The sequence below is a fragment of the Myotis myotis genome, unplaced genomic scaffold (genome assembly GCF_014108235.1).
Source record: "Myotis myotis isolate mMyoMyo1 unplaced genomic scaffold, mMyoMyo1.p scaffold_m19_p_10, whole genome shotgun sequence".
Lineage (NCBI taxonomy): Eukaryota > Metazoa > Chordata > Mammalia > Chiroptera > Vespertilionidae > Myotis > Myotis myotis.
In genome coordinates, this window is record NW_023416314.1 from 43,273,870 (window position 1) to 43,285,013 (window position 11,144).

Genomic DNA, 11,144 nt, shown 5'->3' on the forward strand with positions numbered 1-11,144 from the left:
TCGGGCTCCAGCCCACTGTCCGTGTCGATCCCACACAGCTTGAAGCAGTGCACGAAGCAGTAGGTGGGCGGGGAGGAGCCTGAGCCCTGGCTGGGCGCTGCTGCTCTCGCTCATCCTGGCCCCGCTGCACTTGCTGCCACTGCTCCGGTGTGCAGGGGGAATGTCAGTGGGTGAGGCTCACGCTATTGCAGCTGTGCTCACTAGCCATCAGCCCGGGCGTCTGGCACCCATCTGTCAGTTGAGCAATGCTCTCACTGTGGGAGTGCACTGACCACCAGGGGGCAGCTCCTGCATTGAGTGTCTGTCCCCTGGTGGTCAGTGAAAGTCATAGCTACCAGCTGGTCATCTGGTCATCTGGTCATCTGATCATTGGTTGTCCGATTGCATAGGCTTTTAGGTAGATAGATAGATGATAGATAGATAGATAGATAGATAGATAGATAGATAGATAGATAGATAGATGGATATAGATAGATAGCCAAGATATGGAAGGAACCTAGGTACCCATTGATAAATGAATGCTTAAAGAAGATGTGGTTTATATACATACACACATATACAATGGAATATTATGCAGCAATAGCAAAGAATGAAATCTTGCCATTTGTAACAACGTGGATAGATCTTGAGGGTATTATGCCAAGTGAAATAAATCAGCAGAAAAAGACAAATATCAAATTTCATTTTCATCTTGAATCTAAAAAGAAAAAAAAAGAACAAACAAAACAAAAACAGACTTACAGTGGGCATGGAATATCATTACTTGGATTAGGATGAATATATCCACCAAGGATATAGCCACACTGCTCCTCTATGGTACTATAATTTTGATCCACAATATTTTTCAAATACTTTATGCTTTATATTAAATCCATAATATTTAAAAAATAAAAGGAAACAAGTAATAAATAGCATACATTTGGTAGAAACAGATCATGAGACTCTGTTTCAGATTTTACATTAAATATAAATGAATATTTTAATTTGACATAGTCTCAATTGTTTATTTTTGCTTTTGTTGCTTTTACTTTTGGTGTCAAACCCCCCTACCCCCCCACCCCCCAAAAAAAATCATTACCAAGAGTGATACTAAGAAGCTATTGCCTATGTTCTCCTCTAGGAGTTTTATAATTTTAGGTCTTACCTTCAAATATTTAATCTATTTTGAGTTAATTTCTGTGTATGATATAAGATAGTGGTCCTTTTTAATTATTTTGTATTTGGCTTTCCAGTTTTTCCAACACAATATTTTCAAGAGACTATCCTTTCTCCACTGTATATTCTTGGCTCCTTTGTCATAAAGTAATTGACCATATATATGTGGACTTATTTCTAGGCTCTCTATTCTGTTACATTGATATATAAGTCTATTTGTAGGCTGATACCATACTGTTTTGATTACTATAGCTTTGTAATATAGCTTGAAAATAGGGAGCATGATGCTTCCTGCACTGTCTTACTTTCTCAAGATTGCTTTGGCTATTAAGGGTCTTTTGTGGTTCTATACAAATTTTAGAATTATTTTTTCTATTTCTGTGAAAAATGAAATTGAAATTTTGATAGGAATGTCATTGAATCTGTAGATCACTTTGGGTAAAATGGACATTTTAACAAATTAATTCTTCCACTCTATGGGCTCAGGATATTTATTTCTTTGTGTCTTCTCCAATTTCTTTTGTGTTTGTTTGTTTAATAAAGGAAACAATTAACAACATGAAAAGGCATTCTACAAAATGGGAGAAAAAATCTGCAAGTCACATATTGATGAGAGGTGAAGATCCACAATATATAAACTATTCATACAACTCCATAACAACAACAAAAATCCAATTTAAAAATGGGTAGAAAAACTGAGTAGACATTTAACTAAAGACAAACAAATGGCCAATAGGTACATGAAAAAGGTGCTCATCATCATAATCCTCAGGGAAATACAAATCGAAATCACAGTGAGATATCACCTCATACCTGTTAGGATGTCGACCATCAAAAAGACAAGACATAGCCTGTCCAGTGTAGTTCTGTGACTGAGCTTCAATCTATGAACCAAGAGGTCCCTGGTTTGATTCCCAATCAAGGCTCGGGTTGCAGACTTGATCCCCAGTAAGAGGTGTGCAGGAGGCAGCCAATCAATGATGTTTCTCTCTCATCAATGTTTATATCTCTCTATCCCAGAGGTCCTCAAACTTTTTAAACAGGGGGCCAGTTCACTGTCCCTCAGACATTCCACACCTGCGCACTGCGGGCCGGGACTAGTCGGCTGCTAAGCAGGACAGGCAGCAGCGGCAAAAGCACCCCATGGGCCGGATAAATGTTTTCGGCGGACCGCATGTGGCCCACGTGCCATAGTTTGAGGACACCTGCATCCCTTTCCCTTACTCTCTTTGTAAAAAAATAAATAAAAACATATTTTTAAAAAAGACAATAGAAAGTGTTGGCAAGACTGTGGAGGAAGGGGAGCCCCACCCCTGGAGTTTTGATGAAATAGGTCTGGGATAGGGCAGATATTGCTAATATCACCATCCATCATTATCTCAAAATTGGAGCATCAAGATATTCCTCACATACATGTATGCATAATAATTTGAACTTTTGATAAATCTCTAAAATGACATGTTATTCATTGACAACATTACTTGAAGGAAAAATTAATAGGAGGACATATGTGTGTGAAACATTGTAAGTTGTTTTGACTTGTGTCCTAAAGGGTCTTCCACAAAAAGAAAAAAATTCTTCAATAAATATTAAGATCACTAATTTTCATTATAATTTCTTATGTTCATTTATTTTCCCTATGCCCAGATGTAATTCGTCACATACAACCACACTGATATAGATGCATGCATAAGAAATTATTCTCTTATTTGTAGATCATCTTGTTGGCAAGCAGGAATTTAAAACTTCCACTCTTCCACCTTCAATAGTGTTTATCTTGATTCTTATACCAGCACCTGTGTCTCAAATATTGTGCAATATCCCCAGGAAATATAAAACACTTTTTTTTCTTTAAAAACTAAGCTCATAATATGATATCAAGGGAGTTAGAGGTTAATGTCCATGCAAGTATATATATATGGCAGAATTGTGAGGTTTACTAACCAATACCCAGAGCACCTGGACCTAATTGCATTCAGCCCACTGTTTCTCTATCAAGAATCTCAGGTATTAAAGGGCACACAAAAGTGGGACCACAGATGAGATTTTTGTTGTTAGTTCTAAGATAAATTGGAGGGTCTTTAAGTGTTTATGAATTGATTAAAGTCTCAAAAATACAGATTTGATTACATACACACATTTGAAGGCATATGTGTTGAAAAAGATTGGGGCTTTTCTTTATTGCCCAATTCTCAGATTGCAATACTGTGTCTCTTACCAAATGAGTATGAAAATGTCTGTTATTTTCTAACCTATTAGAGATTATTGAGTCTGTCATAGTGAAAGTCAGGTATGATTCACCACCATGATTCACAAGAAGAAATGTAAAAATTAGAGAACAGTTCTCATCTATGGTCAGAATGCTCTTGCTTTTTAGCTGCTCTCCCACTGATCTCTGAATGAGAATCTAATTAACTTGTTTTTATTCTGGACTGAGTTATTTGTGCTTGTTTCATGCACTTTATAGAGCAAAACACACCTGGAGAAAACTACTCTCCTATTAACAAAATACCTTGGATGGTAAAATTAAGGATCATCTAGTGAGAAGCCATGAGGCTCAAAAATGAAAATAGAGAGCAGACAATATTAAACTGTACAGTCTAAAAGACATTATCTGCATGGTAATGTTACTACTTCAACATACCTGCCCACCCACAACATAATCTGAGTCCATTTTTCATGCAGAAAAGTTAAGATTTAAAGTATCAAAATCACTTAAATTTATTTTAGAAAAAGGCTAACATAATTTATGGTTAGTATCATATTACTTGGCATATGCTTTATATTTAACTCAGGGTTTTGCAACTGTATTGAATATGAATGTGAACTATTCATATAACAATAACATCAGTTTTATTAATCAACACTAGAAAAATAAAAATAAAACAAGAGAGACATTAGTAAGGTATTTATCTCATATACAGAAAATATCTTCTTGAGAATAGAGTTGCAGCCTCTCAGAAGTATATTTTCTATTCTTACTCTATGGGCATGCATGCTTTCCTCAATTTTTGTACATCCTTCTGTTGTATGTACACATAGTGTTAAGAATCAACTGTTCAAATGTATTGCAGGTGAATAATGAGTAATAATGGCATTTTTAAAAATTATATTTTATTTATTTTTTACAGAGAGAAAGGGAGAGGGATAGAAATTTAGAAACATCTATGGGAGAGAAACATCGATCAGCTGCCTCCTGCACACCTCCTACTGGGGATGTGCCTGCAACTAAGGTACATGCCCTTGATCGGAATTGAACCTGGGACCTTTTAGTCCGCAGGCTGATGCTCTGTCCACTGAGGCAAACCAGTTAGGGCATAATGGCATTTTCCTAACATTTTGACAATTTGTATGAATCAGTCAAATATTGGTAATTTGTATAACTAGTCAAATATTTATCAATAAAAGATTTCAGTTGTATTTCCACTGTACTTAATTATAAGTGTATGTAGTTATATTTGTTTATACATACATAGGAGCTGTTACACTTTTCTAATGGTAGTTTTTAAAAGAAATGTAAAAATATGATGTTGTATACGAACATGAAGTAGAAACTTTCAAGCCAGACAAAAGGAAACTTGATGACAATTTTGATACACAAGGAAGCATTTCTCTATTGTAAACTCATAGCATTCTATTATATATATTCTATTCTATATATATATATTTCAGAGAGGAAGGGAGAGAGATAAAGACATCAATGATGAGAGACAATCATTGCTTGGCTGACTCCTGCACATCCCCTACTGGGGGGGGGGGGGGGATCGAGCCTGCAACCCAGGCATGTGCCCTTGGCCAGAATTGAACCTGGGACCCTTAATTCCACAGGTCTACGCTCTATCCACTGAGCAAAACCAGCTAGGGCATCTTCAATGCAAATTACAAGGCTTCTGTTAGTCTTATAATTATTAGTTTTAATCGTCCATACAAGAAATTGATGGCTAGCTAATAAGTGGCCATTTATTTAAATGTATTTAGCATTTTAAAAATTCCTGCCATGAAATAATGGAATAAAAAGAATAATTTTAGTATTTTTAGTATTTTGCTTGTGGAAAAACTTATCAAACCTGCAAATGAAAGTATTTAATAAAATCAGCATTAACTGCACTGTGTCAATCAATCATGTCATCTAGTATTTCTCAAAATGATCTTGATCCAACCTTTACATATTTGATTTCCATTTTGTCTGACATTAATATTTCCTAATTGAAATGGGACCATGTGTTTGGTTTCTTAGTGTAATTTTCATTAGCCAAAAAATCATTATGCATACTTTGTGTATGGTTTGCTGTGCACATTTTTTATTATTTAAAATATATTTTTAATTTTTACATTATGCACTTATTTTATAGCATAAACTTGCACATGAAAATCTTTGTAATATATGACCAATTTGCAGTATATTTTAATTAATTAATTCTTATTGTCCAAACCAAAATATTTCCTTTATGTGCTGTCTTATTCTATTTCCTCTCTTTTGAAAATTTCTTTTGCTTTATTTATGTTATGAGGGAAAATCATTTTCTTTAGAAATTTAGGTTTTATGTTGATTCATAAAATAGCTATCATTATTTCATTTTTTCTGGTGGTTCCCCTTATACTTTCTAAAAAATATTCCTTAGTCTACAATATAATAATTCTTAAAACTTATTATGAAAATTGAATTATTGCCACATTAATTTGTATATTCATTTATAAATACCTTTTGACATCTAGTATGTGTGTGATGTCATGCTAAACACTGCAAATAATATGTATAAATATTAGAGGTTTAGGTAAAATATGATAGATTCAAGAATATAAATATTTTTTTAATACCATCATGTTAAAATAAAAAAAAAAAATTGATCCGTCAACAAATATATTCCTTGCCTATGAAGCCTACCATTTTTCCAATTCTATCATGTTACCAAGATTTAAAGGATGACATTTTATCCTCCCTGAAGGAAACTTCAGTCTTCCTAAAGAAGGTCATGGTTGAAGCTAGATTTGGTGGTGGGAATGCACAAAATAAAATAGAGGGTTGCTAAATCACCAAGCTAAGAATAGCAGTTAATGTGAGAATGAAAAGCAAACAGTAACAGTAGAGAACTCTAATCTGGCAGAATGCTAACCATGCTTCAGGTCTAAGAGCATTTGTATTTTCCTCTTTGAAAAATGTCCTGATTTCCTACAAATTTTTGCATCATTGCTATTCTGTCCACTCCTGCATGACTCAGTTTGGGATGATACCAGGTCAGCCTTTGAAGAGCATGCTTATTATCTCATCTTCCTTTGCTGTTTCCAAAATAGTTGTGTGTTGAAATATATAACCTTTCAATCTTCATTGTGAATAGAGATAAAATGTGGATGTAGGGATAGAAGCAGAGTCAGGAAACACTTCTCTTTGATTCAACCATTATTGTAAATTTAAAATTGATGTATTCTTCAAAAGTGTTCGTGTTCTTTAAGAAGGTTTTTTCAATAGTCTATGATGTGATTTGTTACCTAATTGCTTTCATGCATAAATTACTCTAAATTCTAAATAAAGACTCTAAATAAAGAAACTCTTTAGCAAAACCGACATGAAGAGGCAAGGCTATAACATCAGATCATTTTCCTCTTGTGCAGTTTCTATGACTAAGAATATGGAAGGTAATGAACAAGGATCTGATCTCTCTACTATTCTAACCCATAATTGTAAGAGGGTGGAGATAATGTAACCTGCCTTACAGAGTTTTTGTGATGATTAATTGTGTTAACAAGAATGTGCTACCGCAGTTCCTGCCTCATTAGAAATATCCAATAAATGTCAGTGCAGAATGAAAAGAATGAAGATTAGTAATGAAGACTCCCCATCTCAACGTAGTGTTTACCAGAGGGAAAGGAAGTGGGGAGGTGGTAAAAGTTAAAAGGGTCAAATGCATGATGATGTAAGGAGATTTGACTTTTTTTTTTTATACATGGAAATGATTTATTCATAATTTTCATAAAAGCATAGTGAGTGAGGGTTTCTGTTTCTTTTTTTTTACTTTAAATATATTTTTTATTGATTAAGATATTACATATGTGTCCTTAACCCCACATTGCCCCCTACCCCCCGCCCCCCCCGCTCATGCCCTCACCCTCCCGTTGTCTGTGTCCATTGGTTAGGCCTATATGCTTGCATACAAGTCCTTGGTTGATCTTTCCCCTTTCCCCCCACCCTCCCCTACCTTCCCTCCAAGGCCCGACAGTACAATCAATGCCTCTCCGTCTCTGGATCAGTCCTTGTTCATCAGTTTATGTTCATTATATTCCATAAATGAGTGAGATCATGTGGTATTTATCTGCTCTCCAGTTCCATCCATGCTGTGGCAAATGGTAAGAGTTCCTTTTTCTTCTTCCTCTTCTGAAAGAATACCTTTCAGCATTTTATATAATGCTGGTTTGGTGGTGATGAACTCCTTTAGCTTTTTCTTATCTGTGAAGCTCTTTATCTGACCTTCTATTCTGAATGATAACTTTGCTGGGTAAAGTAATCTTGGTTGTAGGTTCTTGCAATTCATCACTTTGAATATTTCTTGCCACTCTCTTCTGGCCTGCATGGTTTCTGTTGAGAAATCAGCTGACAGTCGTATGGGTACTCCCTTGTAGGTAACTGACTGTCTTTCTCTTGCTGCTTTTAAGATTCTCTCTTTGTCTTTTGCTCTTGGCATTTTAATTATGATGTGTCTTGGTGTGGTCCTCTTTGAGTTCCTTTTGTTTGGGGTTCTCTGTGCTTCCTGGACTTGTAAGTCTATTTCTTTCACCAGGTAGGGGAAGTTTTCTGTCATTATTTCTTCATATAGGTTTTCAATATCTTGCCCTCTCTCTTCTTCTGGTACCCCTATAATTCGGATGTTGGTACGCTTGAAGTTGTCCCAGAGGCTCCTTACACTATCTTCATATTTTTGGAATCTTTTTTCTTTTTTCTTTTTCGGTTGGGTATTTTTTGTTTCTTCGTATTTCAAATCTTTGACTTGATTCTTGGGATCCTCTTGTCTGCTGTTGGATCTCTGTAAATTATTCTTTATTTCAGTCAGTGTATGCTTAATTTCTAGTTGGTCTTTTTTCATATCCTCCAGGGTCTCACTAAATTTATCTGCGGTTTCCATAAAATTCTTGAAAAACCTTATAAACATGGTTTTGAACTCTATATCCAGTCATTTGCTTTCCTCCATTTCTGTCATTTGTGACCTGTTTCTTTGTATCCACATTTTTTATGCTTCCCTGTGTTGGTAGAGTGGTTTTGTGTGCTAGGTGTCCTGTAGGGCCCAGTGGCTAAGCCTCCCCAGTTACCTGAAGTGGACACTCTTGGTGCACCCCCTTGTGGGCTTTGTGCACAGTCTTGTTGTAGTTATGCCTTGATTGTTGTAGGATCACTGGGAGGAATTGACCTCCAGGCCAATTGGCAGTGAGAATCAACTGTGTCTGCAGTGGGAGAACTTCTGTGCTGAAGACACCCTTCTGGGGGCAAGACTTGCTTCAGTGGGGCTTTGGTGCTCACTGAGTCTGCCCCCTGAGTGTGTCCCTTATGGATCTGAGGAGTTGTAATCTGGATGGTCCCCCTCTGACCACTGGGTACACTTGCTCTTGGATCTAAGGAGGTGCTAATTTAGCCTCTGCCTGAGGTTACCCAGCAGGAGCTACGAAGAGAACTGCAGATTCCCCATCCTTTTTTGGAGTTTGGAGGTGCCCTGATGAGGCCCAGCTGTGAAGCAATGCAAGCTGCTGTGGGGCCTTGGGCCTTCTCTTGGAAGTTCTGGGTCTGTCTGGCCCAGCTGCAATTTGTTAGGTAATTTTCAGGTTGCAAAGGGCCAGGGCATTCATATGCAAAAGCCTCTGCTGCAGCCTGGGTGGGGCAGGGTCTCAGGGAATCAAAGGGAGGAGCAAGCCGCTATGGCTAGTCCTCAGCCGTGCCCTAAGGAGCCAGAAGTCTCAGTGTCCCGATAATTGCTGCAAGCACCTCTGAGGGAAAGCCGCCCTCAAGTTCAGAGTTCTGCCTGCTGCCAGACAGTCCAGTTTCTCCCCGTATGAGTCCTGGGTCCCCAGAGACTTGCCAGAACCGGAGTTCAGGGCAGTCGGGAGCTTGTGACTCCCTCCTGATTCAAAAAGACAGCTGCATCCTCAGCTACCAGCCCCTTTCTGCGTGCATGCCCGAGCCTCCTTACCTTTGCACTTTACTTCTGCAGCTCCTCTGAGTCTCAGTGTGCTTTTGTCTTTTCTTCTAGTTGTAGAATTTACACTCAGCCAGCCTTCCTGTAGTTCTGGATGATGTCCGTTTTGTCTTTTCGTTGTATTTTTGAAGTTGTTGTGGGAGGCAGCAATTTCCCGGTGTTTACCTATGCCGCCATCTTAGTTTCTCTCGAGATTTGACTTTTAACGGTGGGAACACATGCATTATAAAATAATATATCATAGCAGTACAAACTGGAAACCTACATAATCTTAATAAATTTAATTATAAAATAAAATAATTACCATGAAAAAATAGCAATAAAGAAATAAAATAAAAAATTAAAAGTTCTACTTGTCTTTTACTTCTCTTCAAATACTATCATAGATATTCTTCAAAATTATAATCTTGAATATTTTTTTTTCTCTTACTAAAGAATGTTCCAGAATCTAAAAGCCTCCAACATCTCTAAGATCCAGGTCTCTGAATTTATTCTGATGGGATTCCCAGGCATTCATAGCTGGCAACACTGGTTCTCCCTGCCATTGGCTCTGCTCTACCTCTTAGCCCTCAGTGCCAACATCCTTATCCTGATCATCATCTATCAAGAGCCAACACTGCACCAGCCTATGTACTATTTCCTGGGTATCCTGGCTGTGGTAGACATGGGCTTTGCCACCACTATCATGCCCAAGATATTGGCCATCTTATGGTTCAATGCTAAAGCCATCAGTCTCCCGGAGTGCTTTCTGCAGATGTATGTCATACATTGTTTTGTGGGCATGGAGTCAGGTATCTTTCTATGCATGGCTATCGATAGATATGTAGCTATTTGTCGACCACTACGCTATCCATCAATAATTACTGAATCTTTTGTGGTCAAAGCAACTGTGTTCATGGCACTCAGAAACACCATATGTACCATCCCAGTGCCTATATTGGCTGCTCAGAGACACTACTGCTCCCAGAACCAAATAGAACACTTTCTGTGTTCTAATCTCGGTGTCACTAGTCTATCCTGTGATGACAGAACCATCAACAGCATTTACCAGCTTCTTCTGGCCTGGACATTCATGGGAAGTGACTTGGGTTTGATTATTTTATCATATGCTTTGATACTTCACTCTGTGCTGAAGCTGAACTCAGCAGAAGCTGTGTCTAAGGCCCTAAGTACCTGCACGTCCCACCTCATTCTGATCTTGTTCTTCTATACAATTGTCATTGTCATGTCCATCGCCCATAGTACCGCAATATCAGTTCCCATTGTTCAAGTGCTACTCAATGTACTGCACAGTGTTGTTCCTCCTGCCCTCAATCCCATGGTGTATGCAATCAAGAACAAGGAGCTCCGGCAGGTTTTATATAAGGTTCTTAAAGTACACATCAAGAGCAACTAATTTATAAAGGATGCTTATTTTTATAAGATATATACTCAATGTAATATCTAACGAGTGCCTAGTGGCAGAAGAACTAAAGAAAAGGAGCACTGCTGCAGCTCTCAATTATTATAATGTACCAGTGGCCAAAACTAAAACAGAAAGTAGGCCCTGGCCAATGAGCTCAATGGTTAGAGCATCAGACAGTGCACAGAAGGAATGTGGGTTATTGACGTTTCTCTCTCTCTCTCTCTCTCTCTCTCTCTCTCTCTCTTTCTCTCACCCCACCCCTCCCTGCCGCTTCCACCCTTGCTTCCACTGTCTCTGAAAAGCAGTAGATAAAATATCCTCAGATGAGGATTAATAACAAAAACAAAACAACACAAAAAGTTGGTCAAATATATGGTGAGAGAAAAATATTTGACTTTGAATGGTGG

The 11,144-nt window shown here is 37.7% G+C and overlaps 1 protein-coding gene across 1 annotated transcript; it reads left to right on the forward strand.

The window, feature by feature from the left end:
* Window positions 1-6,261: 6,261 nt before the first annotated feature.
* LOC118664411 (putative olfactory receptor 56B2) lies at window positions 6,262-10,728 on the forward strand. The gene is made up of 2 exons (XM_036324484.1): window positions 6,262-6,279; window positions 9,778-10,728. The coding sequence occupies exons 1-2, from the start codon at window positions 6,262-6,264 to the stop codon at window positions 10,726-10,728; spliced, it is 969 nt and encodes a 322-aa protein (XP_036180377.1).
* Window positions 10,729-11,144: the final 416 nt, after the last annotated feature.